Source organism: Sturnira hondurensis, unplaced genomic scaffold (genome assembly GCF_014824575.4).
Source record: "Sturnira hondurensis isolate 20B ecotype Veracruz unplaced genomic scaffold, ASM1482457v3 Scaffold0021490, whole genome shotgun sequence".
NCBI classification, from domain to species: domain Eukaryota; kingdom Metazoa; phylum Chordata; class Mammalia; order Chiroptera; family Phyllostomidae; genus Sturnira; species Sturnira hondurensis.
In genome coordinates this window covers 1,798,536-1,819,169 of record NW_028094121.1, presented here as the reverse complement: position 1 = coordinate 1,819,169, position 20,634 = coordinate 1,798,536, and the positions used below count along the sequence as shown (strand labels likewise).

Sequence of the window (20,634 nt, the reverse complement as noted above, 5' to 3'; positions counted from 1 at the left end):
CACATCTCAGTGACTTTCCGTAGGCATGTGGGTTGATAGTGGATGCTTCGACTTGGAGGTAGTTTAATGTAAGACATAACCTTCTAGAGAATGCAGAAAAGCAGAGCTCTAGCTTTTCTTCAGTAGCTTCAGCTCATTTCTTAGGCCCAGTTTAGAGGCCCCACCAGATTTCTAGAGCCTGGTGGAAACTGTTGGGCAGTTTTTTCAACAACAGATCTATTCTGGGCAGTCAGTCTTTCCAGATTTTAAAAGATACACCTATGTTAGGGTTTCTCAACAGCAGCATTATTGACATTTTTGGCCAGAATAATTCTTTGCCGTGGGGACAGTCCTCTGCATTATAGGATGTTTAGCAGCATCCTTGGCCTCTACCCACTAGATCCTCACCTCTTAACAGTGGCGACGACCAAAAACATCTCTAGACGACGTTGGCAAATGTCTCTTGGGAACTAAAATCATCTCCTGTTGAAAACCACTGACTTAAAAGGATCAAATAAGGATCCTTTTTGAGGATCTTACAATCTAGTAATTATAACTACAATAATTTTTTTCAATAAGTGTCTATTAAATACTTACTGAGTCAGGCACAGTGATGAGTCTGAAGCAGTAAAAGTGCTATGGGAGCACAGGGGCCATCAGGCTTGTTTCTCCCTGGTTGAATTAGGGAAGCCTTAATTAAAGGGGACATTTTATTGGGTCTTGTTACATTAGCATGCATTCACCAGATAGAGAGGATGGGAGAGTATATTTTCAGCAAAGAGAACCATCATCTGTAAAGGCATGGAGGCCCAGAGGACCCCTTCTGTTTAGAGGACCAGTAAGAAGTTCAGAGTGGCCAGAGGTGACTGTGGGTAGTAGGGGGTGGGGTAGGATTAAGGGTCTAACAGTGGTAGCAGGAGGTGAGACAGGCTAGAGTTAGACTATTTTCAGAGTACAGCATCATGTCCTTAATGAAGAGAGAATGTTCCATTTGGTGTCGTTTCAGCAAATTCTGAAGGAGCTGTCTGGGTTAGATGTGTCACTCCTGCTCTGGAGGTATTAGCATCTTGGCAGAGCAGAGGCTGGGTTCCTTCCTAATGTAGAACTGATGTCGTAATTTCTTAGAATTACTGGCTTTTAACCTCTGACGTACAAGGTCAGTTTATTTGCTCACTCAACAAAACTTACTGTGCACCCACTATGGCTACGATAGTTTCTGTGGAGCCAGTAGTGAACCAGCCAGACAGGATCACTGCACTCACAGAACGTAAATTCTGCTGGGGGAGACAGACTGTAAACAAGTAGTGAATAAATAAAATAAAATAACTTCTCATTGTGAAGTTAATAACTTCTCATTAATGTCCACTGACCTCAAGGGTAAAAAACTAGTTCATATTGTGGATATACCTGTGGGTCATGTTCGTTTATAGGGAGGATTTTCAGAAGTTGAACGTGGTTTGGCCTTTCTCAGAGTGGCCTCTGTTCATGTGTGGATTCCCACTGAAAAGTCATTGTTTCTCTTCCACAGTCTGAAGGTGGTGGTTTATCTGTACTGTCACTATCTCAGATATAAAAGAGAAGAGAGGAAAAAATGAAAATATCAAATCATTAGCAGAGTCTTTTGTCCGTTTTTTAAGGGGATAATCTCCTGGGTAAGCTGATCAGGTTTCAGTGCCGGGGTCAGCCTGGCGTAGAACTGGCGCCCTCCCCAGGGTTGGGGGTGGGCCAGGGTGGTGAGTCTGCATTCCAGCTGAGCATGGGAACAAGTCCAGGCTCAGGTGAGTGGCCCGAGGAACTCTGGAGGTCCCAGCTCAGCACTTAACCTTTTTTGTGTTTTGTTGGGCTTTGATTTTTTTAAATTGTGGTAAACACACAAAATTTACCATTTAGAAATGTACATTCAGTAGTGTGAAGTATATTCACATTGCTGTGGACCGTGTCTCCAGGGCTTTTTCATCTTTCAGGATCGAAACCCGTTAAACAATAGCTGTCTTTTCGTCCTCTTCCCTGTCCTTGGTAACCACTTTCTGTTTCTATGACTTTACCCGTCCTGAGTACCTCATATATGTGGAAACGTACAGTACTTGTCTCTTTATCACTGGCTTATTTCACTATTTCACTTAGCATAATGTTTGCAGGGTTCATCCATGTTCTAGCATGTGACTGGATTTCTTTCCTTCTTTAGTCTGAATAATATTCCATGTATACGTGTGTGTGTTACATCTTATTTATCCATTCATCCACTTCTCCCTTTGGCACATGAAAGCATCTGCTTCTCCGTCTGCGCCTCTGTTGTGTGATGTTGCCAGGTATTTTAGTCTTTAGTCTGCGCCTTTCCAGAGCTCACCAGCACTTCTGACCAGACTTCCTCTGATATGTCAGAGCCTCTTAGGTTGACATCACATGTATAACCGATTAAAAAAAATTCCTATGTTTAAACTATCCAAACATGAATAAGACTTATAAGAATATTCATAAGGTGTTATGGTCTCTAAGACTGGGACAAAGATTGTTCTAAAAACAAGTAGTCGAAGTTGGCTAGGTGATACATGTTACATGATGCATTGGAAATACTGGACCTAGTCATTTTGGTCTGAGTTCTGCAAAAGCAGTTTATCTTTCATCTCAGCATGGCCATCACGCTCTCTTCACTTAGTAATTGTGCATAAATCCAGGTGGTGGTCAGCTGGAATTGAAGTTGGTTAAAATCATACCAAAATGATTGCGCACTGGGGTGTTTGTGTAAAGTACTGTCTTCCTGCTCAGCAGAGCTCAGAAAACAGTAATCGACAGGCTTTTTGGAGTTGAATTTTATCCCTCTAGACCTTTGAAAGTGGGCAAGAAAAAGCCAAGTTTGTCCTTTGGGGGAGGGTAGGAAGGGAGGCATTTCTTTTTGAATCTTAAGAAAAATCTAATCTTCGCCTTTACTCCCTGCATCCCATTCAGCTTTCAGTTAGCTGTAATGTAACGCCTAGGTCACTTTCTTTTATTTTCCAGTTACATCTCATTCTTCAGTGCCTCCAGATTTGACAGTGGCATTTCTAGCATTACAGTCAGATAACCATTTAAAGGTTTTATTTATTTATTTTTAGAGAGACGGGAAGGGAGGGAGAAAGGGCGAGAAACATTGATGTGAGAGAGAGACATCGATCTGTTGCCTCTTGCATGCCCCCAACTGGGGATCTGGCCCACAACCCAGGCATGTGCCCTATTGCAAATCGAACCGGCAACCTTTCAGTTTGCAGTCTGCATTCAATCCACTGAGCCACATCAGCCAGCGGTCAGATAACCATTTAAACAGGAACTTGGCGGTGAAGGTCCATGGATTATTACAAAACAGGTCCTGTGTTTGAGCAGTGCTTCTCAAACTTCATTTGTCTAATGAACCACTTGAGGATCTTGTTAAAAATACAGATTTTGATTGAGTAGGTTTGGAACAGGGCTTGAGATTCTGCATTTCTTCTAAGTTCCCAGATGAAGCCATTGCCGGTCCACGGACCCCACTGTGAGTAGCAAGGCCTTAAGCAGTGGTAGCCCTTAAGCTTCATAGGCACCAGGAGAGTTTTCAAAAAATGTGATGCCAGGAATTCCTAGTTCCGTTAGTCTGGGGTGTAGAGCCAGGCAACTTGTTTTCCCAAAGCTCCCTGGTGATTCTGACATGCGGCCTCGCTTGAGGATGGCTGCCTTTGGGAGGACTGGGATCTTGTCTTTGCCAGAGCACCTGCCGCAGTAGGCCTGGGAAAAGGTGTCTCATCATTATGTGAAACTCTGAATGCTCTTTAGTGCAGCCTGAGAACCACAGGCTTTTCTTCGGCTCTGGGCTCTCATTGAGTGAATTCAGACCTTTTGAAACTCAGCAGTTTCAGATGGCAGCATTTTTAATGCAGTTCTCTGGTTGTGGTCAGGAGCACAGAAGTGTTCTGAGAGAGAATCTGCTCTCCCACCTCACCGATAACACCACCAAGAGTGGAAAGAGGCAGTCGGCCTCAGTTCTTCCACATGGATCCGTGTCAGGAGCGGAAGTAAAATGTTCTCCACATCAGGTGCACGGTTGCCAATGACCAAGGGAGCATTGACCTGAAAGCCAAGTTAGTGGGCCTCAGTCTACTGATAGTAAAGGGCTCCCCCTCTGGTAAGCTCATCGTAGTCTCTTAAATGTGACTGGGCTCTCGTCAGTAATAATGAACCACACACACGCACACCCACATCAGATGATCTACTTTTCACACACTGCCCCTGGAGAGTTGAAGGTTTGGGGATTATGAGAAAGTTTCTCACAAAAGAGAGGGTTGGGGTGAGGCTTAGAACCAAGCTTTCTGTAAATTTCTGCCTTGTTTTATGCCTCTCCAAGGTGGGAATGATATAATCTCTTTATCCTTGACCCTTTTGTGTTGCTTTTGATTAAAGACTAGTGTTGTAGAAATTCTAAAGGTGGTATTTTACTTTTTCAAGTCGGGGAGGGAGGTCTTTTTATCTTTCAGCTTCGAGCTTTGGTTAAGTAACCTTGGGAACACTCTCATGGAAATTATATTCAGTCAGCAAGCCAAATGACAGCAGACTTGTGAGAGAACCAAATCTTATGGCTCTAGTCTTGTGCTGTGTGTATCACCCCGGGAAACCTTCCAAAGGAATTGTCATCCCCAGCATTTTCTTTGGCATTTCTGTTTCACGTTGTCATTTTCTGTGATGTGCCACACAAGGAGGAAGACCAGTGACGGAGGAAGACCAGTGACTGATTCTGTGGTTAAATGTTTTGTTTTGTTTTGTTTTTAATTCCTTTAGGGTCTGGCCTCAACCCAGCGTTTTCTTTCCTGTTGTTCCCCTTTGTACTAAGGTCATATATCTAACATTTAAATGGGCCGTGTTTTCTGTGTCTCTGTTGCTTCTGTTGCTTCTGTGCATACCGCTCCCTCTGTCTGAACAGCAACATTCTCATACTTTTTCAACAAACAGATTTCTAGCATCACTTCGCCGCAGTGCAGATGTCAGCCCCTCTGGAACGTTTGCCAGTCCTCCTGCCGTCTCTAACTCCTCATTGTCAACTGGTTATTTTCTTTGTCCCTGAGGGGGTTTACAGTCCCATTCTAGTATAGCATAGGGGACCATAATGTTTTTATGTGACAGTTTCTAAAAATTAAATTATTTAAATAATTAAATTATTCTTACCTTTCAAAGGTAAGAATGGATTCATGTCTTTCACATAGTAGTAGGTATCGTATTAGTTGAGTTACACGAATGAGTAAGTGAAAAAGGAAAAAAATAAGAATAGAAAGAATGTGTCCTGCTTTCTCCTTATGGTGAAATTTTAATAAACTGGACTTCTAAACCCTCTGTTACTTCAGGGTTAGTTTTAGTAAGGGCTTCATGGGAGATGTTGACATCTAATTTGGAAAAGGAAAAAATGAAAAATTGGTGTTGGAAGTTTGTAGAGGTGAGTGGTAGCCAGTAGCCACGCAGCTGGTTGGGTGTGCGTGGGTGGGGCAGTGAGACGTCTCAGTGTGCGCTGTGTCCTAGTGGTTGTTCCTCCTTCGGTCGTCATAAAGGGTTCTGGAAAGGCTGTTTATGTTTTTCCAAATACTCCCTACTTTGACATTAGTTGAGGTATTCTGTTGGTTTTGGAAAAGAAAGTTCACTTATATATGTTAATTATACCAAGTCTTGAATAATATCTGCTCTTTCCATAATGTGATGATGCAAATTCCCAGGTGAGAATATTGGGTTTGGTGAGTTACATTTCAGACCACTTATAGAAGCAGTCATTTGATACCTAGTCCCAGCAGGGATTTTGCTGATTTTAGCTAATCTCTCCCTTTGCACCTCTCTTTTCATTGCAGTTCCGAAACCCAGAATTGATTTTTATTTCTAGAATTGCATCCATTATTGGGCATGTGTTGAAATACCAGTAGTATCAAAATAAAACAAAAGAGGGCTTAATTGCAAATAATTGAGTAGCACTGGGTAAAAAGCCCTTTCCTAAATCCTTTCCACGGGAAAGTTGGTATGGTTTTCCTCCAGCCCAGTTTGGTTTGTTAAGAAAAAAACAATATGCCAGAGCTGTTCTAGAAAGCCGGCTGATAAATTCACCCTTGCCCTTCTTCCATACTCTTCTACTGGGTCCCCACCCCTCACGCCAGTTTTGGACACAAGCCCTTTGCTGCTGTGATGGGAAAGGAGCTCTTACCCAAGTTTTGGTGTCAGGTTAGTGCAAAGGTTAGAAATAGCCAGGTCGCACTGGCTGAAGAGAACTGTGGGTCACTGTGGCCAGGTACTGCTTGCACTTGCCCTTGTAATCCCTGAATAGAGGAAAGAACTGACAACTTAGAGGAATGGATGCCTCTGAGGCAAAAATCTCATTTTAATCTTCAGATTGCATACTGGTAAGAAACAGTTTGTTTCTTTTGGAAAGAAACAGACACTCATAATGTACCTCTATATTGTGCTGGCAAAGAATTGGGAATTGTTAGGGGCTACCTTTCATGAGGGCACTGTTATAACAAAGCCCTCGTGAGATTATCCTGAAACCCTTTAATTGTTTAAAGCTCTGCATGGATGAAGAAGAATTTTGCTGTGGAGCTTGTATTTTCTTCATTTCATTTGTACCTCTCCTGCCATTTTTTCTAAAAGGAGGAACTGAACCAATCAGTGTGCTTCATGATGCCTGCCTTTCCCTCCTCTTCTTTCCCCACCATTTATGCACCTTTTGTTACTCATTTCAGAAAGATTTCCGAGTACAGGAACTCCCACTGGCCCGTATTAAGAAGATTATGAAACTGGATGAAGATGTGAAGGTAAATTCACATTCATTTTTATTTGTTTATATTGAAGCTAAATTGGGTAGTTATTGTTCATTTCCCTAGAGCTCAAAGTTTAATTAAACAAAAATGAAAATATTGTTATTGTCTGTTGCTTTTTTATTTGGTTCCTCATAAAATTGTTAAGTGAGCAGAAATTGAACAATTTTAGTTATTATGTGTTGCTTCCCTGAAAATAAGGGCTATGCTGTTTCTTAGATGTTGCAAAGATGCCGAGTGCTTTGTGAATCTCCCCGCTCTTTTCAGCATGTAGTGTAAATGTGCAGCGTCAGGTCAGCAGGACGATGCCATCTTCTGAGCATCTTGTTACAATCTCACTCGTTGGGCTGAGCTCTAAGAAATGTTTGATAATGATACTACATCTGTGAGTTGTTTTACACAAATAATACTTGTGAGAGGGTTTATTTGGAGGTAGCTATTTCTTTGTTCCTAGAAGTCCACCACCCAGTAAAAGTGTCTCAGAAAAAGAGCCACTCTTGTTCCGTACCGCTCAGAACTAATAGTCTCTTGTATTTGTAGAGAGAGCTGATAGGTCACAGCAGTTCTCCCTTCTACTAGCTCACTTCTCCTTGTGGCAACCCTGTGATATTTGATAGAAAAAGAATTACCAGTTTCTCTGAGAAAAGCTGTCACCAATTATAATTAACTTTAGAAGGACAAATTAAATGTTTATAAATTAAAGACCAAAGGCATATTACCAGATAAACCTGGAGTAAAAAGAAAGAATTATTAGTTTCATTTTGTAGATAGGAAATAGACAAAAAGGTCAAAGTGACTCGCCCAGAATCGGAGAACCGATTCCAATACTCATCTTCTGCTTTCTTAGCTCCAGACCTCTTCCCATGGCCCTGTCCTGTGCAGACTGCCTCACCAGGGGTCAGAACCTGTCTGGTCGAGTTAATTACTGCACTTGAACACTTGCTGTGCTCCAGGCCCTGTGCTGGGTGCTTTTACACATAGTATTATCTTGCGATTTCTGCAACAACCCTGGAAGGTTGTCCTCTTTTTCAGTACAGGCAAAATAAAGCCCAAAAGGATGGGAAGCCAGAGATTTTGCGTAAATCCATCAACTCTCAAACTCACTGCGTTCCCCACATTTCCTCTCCTTGGATTATACCACTTACTGACTTAAGGCCCTGGGCAAGTTAATGACTTCACCTCTCCTAAACCCTAGTTTCTCCAAAAGGCTATCATGAGAGTAAGAAAGTGCATGGTAGGTGCTGGATTCTTTCTCCCTCTTCCCTTCTGCCTGCTTTGTCCCTTCTTGTGGGTTTATTTTACCTTGGAATCTCTTGAGGCTACCACCTGTCATTTTCCAGCCCTTGCCCCATAGTCCAGTGGCAGGACGTGAGGTAAGGGACAACTAACTGGTTGGAATGACTTGCCAGTGACTGACAGTGACTGACATCTGTTGCAGATGATCAGTGCAGAAGCCCCTGTGCTCTTTGCCAAGGCAGCCCAGATTTTCATCACAGAGTTGACTCTTCGAGCCTGGATCCACACAGAGGATAACAAGCGCCGGACTCTCCAGGTAATTTTGGGGACTGACATTGGGAAAATGTCAGCTGCCTTTGCCTGCCTTTCTTGCATGACTTTGGAGCAAAGATTCTTCTACCTGAGGCCTCTGCCAAGCTGGTGTGTGTAACTGGTACCTCCCTCTGCTGTTGAGAGGCAAGCAAACTTTACAACCATGACAGTAGTTCCCCACCAGGAGTTTTAGTTTAATTAATTAATTAATTTTTAAAGATTTTATTTATTTACTCTTAGAAAGAGGGGAAGGGAAAGAGAAAGAGAGGTAGAGAAACATTAATGTAAGAGAGTAACATCAGTCACCCTGACCACCCCAGCCAGGGGTCAGGCCCACAACCCAGGCATGTGCCCTGGCTGGGAATCGAACCAGTGGCCTTTCGCCTTGTGGGACAATGCCCAACCAACTGAGCCACACCGGACAGGGCAACCCTACCAATATTTTAATTTCCAACTCTCTCATGGTTTGCACAGCTCAGTGACTGAACTATTCATTTGGCAAGCCCTCACTACAAACAGGTTAAAGTGACATTTATCTATTTCCAGATGTAAACGATTTCTGGTTGGCAGCCTTGAGAGACTCCAGGACAGGACAATCCCAGGAAGAATCAGTTTTAGTAACCTCATTAGTCTTTTTGTTCATTGCCTGCTTTCCTGGGAATCCTTCTCCTCCTCCTCTTTGTTCTCTTTTTATTTTAATCCAGGGAGTCAGCATTTGTATTGTATGAAGACCTCTTGGTCATTGGCTCTAGAGGTTCCCCCCTCAACAGTCAGGCCCTAGCTCTTGAAGGAAAGGTTTTCCAGACAAAAGAGGAAGGGTGTGCCTGGTACAAGAGAATGACAATATTTTAATAACAAAGCCAAGACAATACGATACTTTGCTGTGTACAGTGCGCACTTTTTTTGCCCACATCTTTGAGGGAAAAATAAGGACTTGTATTGTACATGGGTAATACCTAAAATACCTTGAATCTGTTCTTATGTTTTATAATTATTTTTTACATAAAATTTCACCATAATATATTAAAAAACGAATGCTAAAATTCCTTTATAATACAAAAAGCAAGCATCTAAATGTAAATAAACAAATAATTGAATTAAAAATTTTAAATGAAAGATTTTTTCCCTGCAAATTTGCGCCAAAAACCTGGATGCACATTATACACAGGAGCACATTATATGTGGTAAAATATGGTAAATTATATTTTCTCATTTCCCCTTACCTCCAAAGTTGAACATGCATGTATATATTCATTTATTCTACACATATTTATTAAACACCCACAGTGTGCTGAGCACTGTTTTAGGTTCTGGAGATTAATACACAAAACGGACAAAAATTCCTATCCCTGGGAATCCTGCATTCTAGTGCAGGTAGACATTGAGAACTTACTTTATGCAGCCTCGAAGGAAGTCTGTAGGTCTAGAGAGCCAGTTGAAGTCACCTTCAAGATCAATTAAGATTAAGAAGTAAAATGGAAACCTCCTACGAAGGCGTGTCCGTGGTTCCCTGTCTTTGGACACGTAAGAATTGGAGGCACAGAAGTGTGGACTGGAGAGGTCTGGGGCCAGCTTGCTCCCAGCAGGCTCAAGATCAGCCATCCCACAGAGAGAAAAGAAAAACAGGCAGAACACTTGAATGGGCACTCCAAAAAAGATTCCAAATGACCAGTAAACTTGAAAAGATGCCTAACATTGTTTGTCATCTGGGAAATACAAATTAAAACCACAGTGAGATACTGGTTTATACCTGTAGAATGGCTAAAACTTTAAAAAAAACTGACAATACCAAGTGTTGGTGAGGAAATGGAATGACAGAACTCATTACCACTGGTGAGAATGTGAAGTGGTACAGTCGTTTTGGAATACTATTTGGCAAATACTATTTGTTTAACTTCTAGTAAAGTTAAACATATCTCTACTCTCTGACTTAGTCATTCTGTTCTTAGTTACACTCTCAAAAATGTGGACATTCTTGTGTAAAAATGTTCATACCCAACAAATGAACACATCAGTAAGTGGAACAACAAATCAGTGTCTCTGTGCCTCCTTCCCCCTCTCCCTTGGAAATCAGTAAATTAAAAAATATAGCTCTGGCTGGTGTAGCTCAGTGGATTGAGCGCAGGCCTGTGAAGCAAAGGGTCGCCGGTTCAATTCCCAGTCAGGGTGCATGCCTGGGTTGCAGGCCAGGTCCCCAGTAGGGGATACATGAGAGGCAACCACACATTGATGTTTCTCTCCTACTTTCTCCTTCCCTTCCCCTCTCTCTAAAAATAAATAAATAAAGTACTTAAAAAATCAAAAAATATATATATATATTCATACCAACCTTATTTATAATAGCCAAAAACTAGAAACAACTCGGATATTCATCCAGCTAGGAATATTTTAAAAAATTGTTACATTCTGCCCTGACCAGTGTGGCTCAGTTGGTTGGGCATTGTCCCACAAAGTGAAAGGTTGCTGATTCAATTCCTGCTCAGGGCACATTCCTGGGTTGCAAGCTCAGTTCCTGATTAGAGCATGTGTGAGAGGCAGCCGATTGATGTTTCTCAGGTTGATTTTTCTCTCCCTCTCTTTCTCCCTCCCTTCCCCTGTGTCTACAACTAAATAAATAAAATTTTGAAAAAATAAAATAAAAATTTTATATATTCATAAAATGAATTATTATTCAATAATAAAAGAAACTATTGATCTGTACAGCATGGATGGATATCAAAAATATGTCAAGCAAAAGAAAAAAATGATATAACACATAATACCGTTTACTGTCCATGGTGACAGAAATCAGAATTATGGTTGCTTCAGATTGGGGGTGTGGGTAATTGGCTGGGAAGGGATACAAGGAAACCTTTTACATTCTTATCTGGAAGATGGCTGCCTGGTTGTATTATATTTATTTAAATTCATTCAGCTGTGTACTTAAGATTTCTGTATTTTACCGTATATGAGTAATAATTCAGTAAGATATTGGCACTTAAAAAGGCAAAATAAAAATGTTAAAAAGACTGATTTAGATATATTTATGTTTCCAAAATACTGTAGAACACTTTGGTGTATGTTTGGAGATGATTATTATTTCTCCACCCCCACCCCCACCCCATTCCATCCGTAGATGAGCTGTTTAGAAAGCTTCCAGTAGGTGACATCATCAGGAACGTGATACTCTATTGTACTACTCGTAAATGAGTCCTGGCAGCTTTAAGGCGTGCCCTGCTTCAGTAGGATGGGTTTATCATCAAGCTGGTGGTTGGCAAGAATGGTGGACTGGAGTTTTGCATTTCAGTGGCATGGGGCCATCACAGAGACAAGGAAAGGAAAAAACAGAAAATTTCCATCCCCTCCTCTTTAATCTGATGAGTCACCTCCTCTGAAGATGTGCTATGTAGAGGCTGCTAAGGATTTCTGTTAGTGAGTTGACATTTCCTCCCCAGCATTTGATAATGAAAAACTTAAACATAAGCAGAGTTTATAGTGAATGTCTGTGTACTCATCACCCGGATCTGACCATTAAAATTTTAGTTGTTTTATGCCCGTATCTATTCTTCTGCCCATCAAGTCATCTATTTTTAAATGAACTTTTAGGTAAAAGTTTACTTTTCCCTAAATACTTGAACATGCATATCATTCACTAGAGTTCACTTTTTTCCTTTTTCTTTAAAATGTTTATACAATGTTAGTATGTTGGTTTTTAGTAAAAAAAAAATCCTTTAATTTTATTATTTAAAGGACGTGCTTGTCACTCTTAGAAGCCCATTGGAGCAGGCCTTGATTTCAGTGTTGCTAGTCAGCTGACTCTCAGGTTCTGTGCGCACCTGAGCCTCTCTTCTGGTAACTTCAGAATTCCAGTGTTTATATCACCTTACACAAGATTTAAACCATGGATTTAACATTATAATTTTGAATTCCGAAGTAAAAATTATAGTAGTACAGATCAGTTACCAAAAAATAGTGCAAAAAGTTATTGAATTAGGGTTTCAGCCCAGAGATTCAAAATAGATTTTAGCTACTTACGAACCAAAGAGGCAAAATAATATTTAGTTCCTTAAAAATGTTAGAGTGGGTGAATGATAGCCTAACCTTGCGCTAACACATAATTACCAGAACCCTGCCCCTTGAGGTTGCTAGATCTGGACAGTTTTAGCTGGAGGGCCATGATTTAACTGTCTTGGGGAGGACCTTGGGGCAGACCCTGTGGGGGCAGTAATAGTTGGGGGCTTGAGTATCTGGCTTGTGGAGCATGAGCTGTAGGTAGCTCTGTTTTGTCAACTTGGTATATGTCTTGCCAGCAGGTCTGATCATTCAAGGTTTGTAAGAGTGTGGCTATGCTTATTTCAGCTATAGACTTGGCCATGGGTACTTAGTTTGGCTTAGGAGTCACTGTCTTATCTTACTTGTAGCTTGGAGGGTATAAAGCCAGGTGAACTAGTTTCTCCCCAGGCTAATTTTTCACCTTGCTTTTCTTTGTTACAGAGGAATGATATCGCCATGGCAATTACAAAATTTGATCAGTTTGACTTTCTCATCGATATTGTTCCAAGAGATGAACTAAAACCTCCAAAGCGTCAGGTGAGCTGGGGAGGGGTTGCTGCTGCTGCTGACTTGAAGAGCACCTTGCATATGGGTGTCAGATAACGCCTCTTTCCTCTCTCAGCACAAGTCATTGCTATTTCTTTTGCTTTTCCTTCTCTGGACCAGATCCATCCTTAACATCTCCTTCCGTTACTCATTTATGGATACTTTTAACTCAGTGCTGCTGAGGTGCTATTGCAGTGAAAATGAAAGCCTTTGGTTATAAACAGTAAAGTGAAGCTCATTTCAAGGTATCCTAGGAAGCCTATCAGAGTTCTTCATCTGGGATGGGCGAATGTGCTCAGTGAGGTACATATCTTAGATTTTAAAGAACCAGCCAGTCTATGCGCACAGTGGTGTTTGGAGTGAGTGGACTTGGGTTTTCTCCTACTCTTGATTGTGGTTCTCTACATAGTGCTCTAGCTACACAGTAGAATTACCTGCTAGGCTTTAAAAAAGTACCAGTGCCCAGGCTCCACACCACACCAGCTGAGTCAGAACCTGAGATGGGGAGGCCCTGGCATCAGGGCTTTTTAAAGCTCCCCAGATGCTTTAATGTGCAACCAAATTTGAGAACCACCACTTAAGCCGTGTTCTAAGCAGTCACAGGAAAGAATGTGAATGTCTGTCTGCCTTTCCCTCGCTTCTGCCCGCCCCTCTCCATAGGTCACACCAGCTATTTTTTTCAGCACTTCGGGTGCGTAAAGCTCTTAATTGCGATTGTAATAGACCCCTCTCCTGAATAACCCATTGTTTCAGGCACACAGCTTGTGTGACTCACCAGGTGTAGTGGAGTTACTTGGGGGGAACAGTGGCAGAGTTTGACAGGAGCAGAGCGGGGCCTTACCCTGCTCGCTTTTGTTTCGTTAATAAAACGTTAAGTGGTTTTAATGAATTTAATTTAATTTCATAGTACATTATCCTTAGAAACAGAATCATTCTCCGATTCTCATTGCTGTCTCGTATTAATAACCAGTCAGAAAGTGTAGGAGAAGTGGGCGTCTTAAAGGACGTTTGTAATCCTGACCCTTCGGATTAGCCAGCCCTCTGTCACCTCCTTCCTAAGCAGGGAGCGTCACTGCATCTCTGTTCTTTCTGGGCAGTCTTTGCTACTGTAAACATCCTTGACTGGAAGCTGTAAGGTGTTCAGAGGAGCTTTCAGTCGGATGTTTACAGCGGCAGGCTGCCACGGTCGTCCCTGGCTGCGCATCGCCTCTGAAACGTTGCAGGTTAGTGCCCATGGGCTCAGTTCTCCTCTTGGGGTGCGGCCCTCCTCTCTGAGAAGTCACTCCGACAAGAACTCAGACCGCTTCTCGTTCTGCAAAACCAATGATACGACACACATGCTCTCCTTGCTGGGATTTGTTTCAGGAGCCCCCTTCAAAAACAAGGGGGTGACATCTCTGACAGAATCAGGCCTGGTTCCTGCTCCTTGTGCTGACTCCTGCTTGTTCTCTGTGGGCTGCCTGTTGAGCCAGTTGGCTGAAGAGAAGGGTCATGTCCTGTCCCTTCCTCCAAAGTCCTCAGTACTTGGCTCTCTCAGGGTGTCAAACGGCTCCTTGTTCCATCCTACCCTGACTCAAAATGCAGTGAGCCATTTCTTTGAAGTGCAGCCGGCTGCAGCAGCTCCTTGCTGTCTGGATTCAGTTCTTTGTAGGTGTTCAAGCCATTGATTGGCATCCTATTCAGGACAGCTGCTGCCTGGCCTTTGAAAGGTTGAGATGGCTGAAAAGTGGTGTGAAGCTCTAAGGCACTTTTAATCTTCTGTGGACATGAAGTTTTCCCAAGCTCCAAATTGGCTGGCATCTCCTTAAGTCCTTGAAAAGCACCCATTCTCCAAAATTCACCCTTTGTGAAGGAGGCAGCAGTTCACTCTTGCTACTGAAGTGACTGTGCTTTTTTCCAGTCTGGGGCTGGCTGCACTGTACTGTAGTGATGGCCCTAGGAGGGAGTGCAGCCCATTCTCTGGCTTCATCAGTCAGTCTCCACTTCTGAACACATTTCAAGGACAAGCCCTCTGCCTGGGGAGGCCGTTGCTAAAGCTGGGCAAGTGCCCTGTTCTGGATTGATCCAGTAATTTCAAGATGGTTCTAGCACTTGGGATGATGATCCCCTGCTGGGAGAAGGAACTAGCTACAAGTGTTGAGTTGGGGATCTAAGGCCCTTGACTTCTCAGAGGCGCTTGGGAATTTCTCTCGTTCTTTGGAGAAGGAAGTAAAAACTATTTGAAAGCAGAAGGCAGTTGAGGCCTGACTTCTAGCCCACTAAAGCTATGAGTTGAAAGTTCCTGCCCATTAAAATACCATTTTCTCTTCACCCATCTCTTTAAACCGAGCATAATCATTCCCTTGCTAACTTGACCTCCATTGGCCGAGTGGATCTTTATAACGCTGAAGAACCTTAGGTCTGTCTCCTCCCATCCTGACTTGAGAAGAGTCATGCCCTCCTCACAGCACAGACCTGGGCAGCTCTGCATGACGGCGTCCTGGATGCTGCCTGGCTCCCTGGCTCATAAACAAGTTAGGAGGCTGTAGCAGGCGGCACGGGAGGGTCTCTTACAGCTTTGGGCAAGGGGCATTTTGGCTTCTGAAGGGGTAAAGGGTTTGCTTTTTTTTTTTTTTTTTTAAGATTTTATTTGTTTACTTTTAGAGAGAGTGAAAGGAAAGGAGAAAGACAGAGAGCAAAACACCAGTGTGTGAGAGATACATCAATCGATTGGTTGCTTCGCCCCCAACTGGGGGCCTGACCCACAACCCAGGCATGTGCCCCAGTTGGGAACCAAACCTGTGATATTTCTGTTCACAGTCAGGGCTCAATCCACTGAGCCACACCAGCCAGGGCTAAAGGGTTTGTTTTTTGACAAAGAAGACCATATTCACTTGTAGATCAGCTGCAGTCAGGGATAACTGGATATAGAGCAATCACAGGTCAGGGCTTGGAAATGCCAGTGTCTTCCTACCCCCTGACTTGGGTGGGGCTGGGGGTGGGGTGGCTCTCAGCTCTCTATACCTTCTCATCACCCAACAGCCTTTTCAAGTTAGGTCTGGGCTGTAGTGATGATGTTTTTTATAAAGTGGGAAGGGAGATCTCGATGGAAAACATTGAACTCTTTTCAAGAGCTTTGGAAAAGAGCAGTTCCTTGGCTAAGGAGGCTGTTGGTATTTTATCCCTGCCATAGCCAAGATCTAGTTGATAAGGCCGACCTTTATTTATAATGGCAAGAAGTTGGAGTTGAAATGGAGGTGACATTGTCATAGTCAAGTTGTTCTGGGAGCTGAGACCTAGAGGAAAATAAAAGGGACCTCCTCATCTGCCTCAGCACAGTCACATTCAGGGTTCAATCTGTTTGGGGCTGAAGTACAGAATGCATTAGCCTAAAAAGTTGGTAAATGTCCGGGCACTGGCGCAGAAACCAGCAGGTCACAAGTGTTCTTCCTTGGCTGCGTAGATGCCCATCGGGAACTTGGTCAAGCAGAGACCCAAGTTTCTCAGAGGCGAGATCCCAGCGGGCCTAGTTTTAGTGTCCGGGGCCCCCTAGTCACCAGGCAGACAAAATAACACCCAGCTCTGTTCCACAGGGGACATGAGTTCTTCCCGCACTCTAGACCACAAGATCCTAGAGGCAGCGAAGGGGGTTTAGGGACTCCTTTTCTGTTGGCAATAGCTGTTGTGTTCGAGAGACTTTGTGCTACTGTCAACTTGAGTTTTTAAAAAGTACAGGTGTACCTCAGAGATGTTGGGAGTTTAGCTCTAGGTCACCACAATCAAGTGAGTACAGGCATCCTGGAGATCCTGCGGGTGTGAATACAGACCACCGTAATAGAGCAAGTATCTCAGTAAAGTGGGTTGTAATTGTTTTGCTGGTGGAGGGTCTTGCCTTCAGTTCGTTTAAAAAACCTGAACACCTGGAAGCACAATAAAGTGAAGCACAATAAAACGCTGTGTGCCTGTACTTTCCTGTCTCTAACTGTCTGTGTGGCTCTGTAAATCCCTTGTGGTTCAGCAGGTGATTATTGGGTCGTGTACGGGAGTGAATGGCCGGGTCAGTGGAGAGCAAGAGAGCTAGGCTTTGCCCTCATGGGGCTTCCATTCTGCCAGGGAAAGCAGTGACTTTGACAAGCAAGGACAAAACGTGTAATGAGGAAAGGACTGGAGTACAGATTATAGCCCCCTAACCTCTAGTGAGGGGATGAGGTCAATATCAACTCTGTGAATGTCACTTGGGGTAAGTTAAAGGCAGAGCACAGGGTCTCTATACCTTGATGAAGTGTCTTTTCCTCTTTCCTTGAACCTGGCAAAGTCCAGAACAAGGGAATGAGTAAATTTAGCTGGTTTTTTTGTTTGTTTGTTTTGCTCAGCCAGCCCAAGTTGTATGTTTCTGCTGTTTTTGTTGTCCCAGGCAGGGTCACCGTGTGTCACAGGGCCCTCCGGAGCAGATGTCGATCTCTGTCAGTGGTCAGGGGCCGACCCTGGACCCTCAGGCTCTAACCATGCCGTAGTGTGTGTAAACATCCTACACTCTCAGCTGTGAGCTCAAGGTGGCTGGGAGAGGGTTGTTTACTCCTTCTGCCATGGAAAACGTCAGCTGAAGAAGGAACAGTCTCTTCACCGGGCAGACCGGACAGAATGCGACCTCCCTAGTCAGCCAAGGTGGCACCCCAGCGGAGAGCTGTCCCTCAGGCCCCCTGGTTGCGCTTCCGTGGCTAAGTACAATCAGAACCAGATGTGACACTGGATAGATGTGGCCCTCAGTGACCACGGAGCTCTCGGCATGCTGTGAAAAGCTGGGTACTTCCCTACTAAAATTTCAACCCAGGAGAAAAGCTCCTTGTCCCTTTTCCCTGCTCAGTCTCTTCTGAGGCGGTGGTAATGAAATAAGGAGAGTGCTGCCTATTTGGGAGATTGGGAACCGGCCAGAGAGCTTGGCGTTTGGGTAGCATCCTCCAGTGCTCACGGTTAGCACTGTCCTCAGGTCACAGCCCTGACAGCACTCACTGAAAAGCACTGCTGGCATGTGGCTTCTAGTAACAGTAATTATTTGCCCATTTGTAACTCATTGCGCAATGGGTGATAACTCTGTTCTTTGGAAAATAGGCTGTATGTTTCATGAAGTCTATGGAATCTGTTATTTTTAGTTTGATTTAGCACAACTGGTCTCTTCGAATTCCACTTCCCCTTGGCTTCAAATGTGGAGAGCTCAGCATTCAGCAGGCAACTGCACAGAGCCCATTTGAGGGAAGAATGGAAATTCACTCTGGCGGCTGCTGAGTCGGTTCTTTTCCTCTTACCTGCCTCTCCTTCTACCCCACAGGAGGAGGTGCGCCAGTCTGTGACTCCTGCGGAGCCCGTCCAGTACTACTTCACGCTGGCTCAGCAGCCCACTGCCGTCCAAGTCCAGGGGCAGCAGCAAGGCCAGCAGACCACCAGCTCCACCACCACCATCCAGCCCGGGCAGATCATCATTGCACAGCCTCAGCAGGGCCAGGTCTGTGCGCTGCAGAGGGGGCCTGCCCAGCAAGATAGGACTCCTAGGTTTGGGATGGCGAAAGCTTGACCAGGGCAGAGAGGTACTCAGACCATTACAGAGCGCTGGGTTTAAAGTCTGGAAACCTGGCTGCTGAGGTGACAGGACACCCTGATCTCTCTGGACCCTGGTTTCCTTATGGGTTAAATGAGAGAAGGATCGTGCACAAGATGTTCTTCATGATCCTTATGAGCAGAAAAGTTTTAGAAGGGAAAACTGTCCAGGGTCCCCATGAGGAGTAGCGGCATCTCTGTAGCAGATGTTTAGAGTGGACTCCGCGCCTGCGCCAGAGCTGGACGTTCTATCCTGAAGGACGGGGGATCAGGCCTGCACTCTCCCCCGCCTGCTCCCCATCATCAGCCTCCTGCCCTAGTTGTGTCACCTGAAGGCTGCCGCGCCCCAGTGCAGGGGGTGTGAGAGCAGTCATGTCACGTCTGTTGGGGTCAGGAGAGGCTACGGAGGACTCTGCTGTCTGACTTCTGAATCCAGATTTCCTGTCAGTTGTTAATTTTTTTAACTGTCAAACACTGATCATCCTCTACAGGCAAAGTCCTGTGCTCTGTTTTGAGGGCACAAGCATGAACAAAACAGTCTTTAGGAATTCACAATCTAGTTGGGGCTACAAATACTTTAGGATCGCACGGCCATGTGGGAAGTGTAAGGTATTCTCGGGACTGTGTAGAGCGTGTTAGGGGAGCACGTCAGAAGGGTTACCTAACAAAGACATGGGGAAGGTGGCAGAAGAGGATGTCAGGGGAGGTTCCTAAGGGGATAATATGAGTTTTAGAGGGAATCATGGCAAGGAATCACAGAGGGGAAGGAGGGCTTTCCCGTTAGAGGTCTCAGCACAAGCAGAGGCTTGGAGGTGAGAAACAGCACAGGAGGGGTGAGAGGGTGCGGCACAGGGAACGTCCGGGGATGCTGGGGAGAGGGGCAGAGGACACAGCCTAGACAGCCTGGGGCGTTCTACAAAGGAGCCAGGTTTGCCTAGAAGAAAAATTGGAGTATTGGTAGATTTAAATATGATTTTAGGATTTATTCTCTGCTCATTTTTTTATCCATGTAACAAATCTATTAAGTGCTTGGTCTTTGCCAGACACCATGCTCAGTGGGAGGGGTTTAAAGATGATTGCCACCCAGTCCCTGCCTCAGGGAGCTCAGCACCGCGCTATCCGCCAGGCCTCTTTGGCTCTTGCCTGTGCCTCTGCAGTGGTGGGCGCTTGACCTGCCGAAGGCTTTATCCCTTCACAGAGTGAGCTTCAGGGGAGCCCGCTAGGGACTGGCTCCACCTGGTTGGTCATCCTAGGGCCCTCATGGCTGCTGTGCCCCAGCCGCAGGGCACGTCATACGTGACTCGATAGCTGGCAGGCTAACTCAGTCCCTCACTTTCCTGAAAGGACTTAGAAATAGTTTAGAAATCCTCTCAGGAAAATTAAGTTGCTAGAATACAGTGATGAGTTGGCAGTATGCTTTTTTTCTTCCCTGGCCGGCGAGAATTCCATCTATTCTCTTCTCTACCTCTCCGAACTTGCTCAGCTCAGAGCCGATGAGGCTTGTGAGGATGGTCCACTCTGTCTGTCCCAGCGTCTCCCAGCTGTCATTTTGCTGTCTCACTGGCTCAGGGTGGCCTTGGCCGTGTGACAGCTGCCTGGACCTGTGTGGTAGTGGCTGTTTCAAGTCAAGTGCAGATGACCTTTTTAGAAGAGAGTACGCGCTAAAGTTGGAAGGAAAACGTATTTTGGTAAAGCGAATACTGTATTTTCTGTCACAAATGGGTCACTTTTACTCCTGGAGGCTTGGGGAGTAGGCCGAGTGGAAAAATCACAGTGTTAGAACAAGTGTTTCCTGCTGACCTAGCCTATGGTGTGCATTTCTACACAGGTCCCTGTCATCTTTCTTTCCCATCCTCCTTAAGTTTACAGTGATTTCTCCTCACCTTGTGGTCCCTTGAAGCTCCTATGTAGTTCCCAGGACACGTCCCTGCCCTTGCAACTTTAGGTGCATAACAGACCCTGCCCTTGCAACTTTAGGTGCATAACAGACCTGTGCAGTCAGAAAGGAAAGAGCATCAGAACAGCAGTATTGATGGAAGTCCATGAGACCCCCAGGGCCTCTTGTTGAAAAGAGGAGAGAGCATATCCAAATCAGGGGTTTAGGGGTGTAAGTATAGTATACGTATGTATGTGTTTATTTGTTTTTATTCCTCACCTGAGGATATGT

General features: G+C 44.4%; 1 protein-coding gene and 1 non-coding gene across 7 annotated transcripts in view; both read left to right on the top strand.

Moving 5' to 3' along the window:
• Positions 1 to 20,634, top strand: part of NFYC (nuclear transcription factor Y subunit gamma) — a 67,001-nt gene that overhangs the window by 36,402 nt on the left and 9,965 nt on the right. For all 6 annotated transcript variants that reach the window (XM_037032673.1, XM_037032672.1, XM_037032669.1 and 3 more), the window contains 4 exons: positions 6,696 to 6,767; positions 8,209 to 8,322; positions 12,792 to 12,887; positions 18,202 to 18,375. In XM_037032673.1, the coding sequence (XP_036888568.1) occupies positions 6,696 to 6,767; positions 8,209 to 8,322; positions 12,792 to 12,887; positions 18,202 to 18,375 (456 nt within the window). The remainder of the gene's footprint in view (positions 1 to 6,695; positions 6,768 to 8,208; positions 8,323 to 12,791; positions 12,888 to 18,201; positions 18,376 to 20,634) is intronic.
• Positions 9,800 to 9,929, top strand: LOC118977697 (small nucleolar RNA SNORA38). The gene has a single exon (XR_005064589.1). It is a non-coding gene; the product is annotated as a small nucleolar RNA SNORA38 (small nucleolar RNA).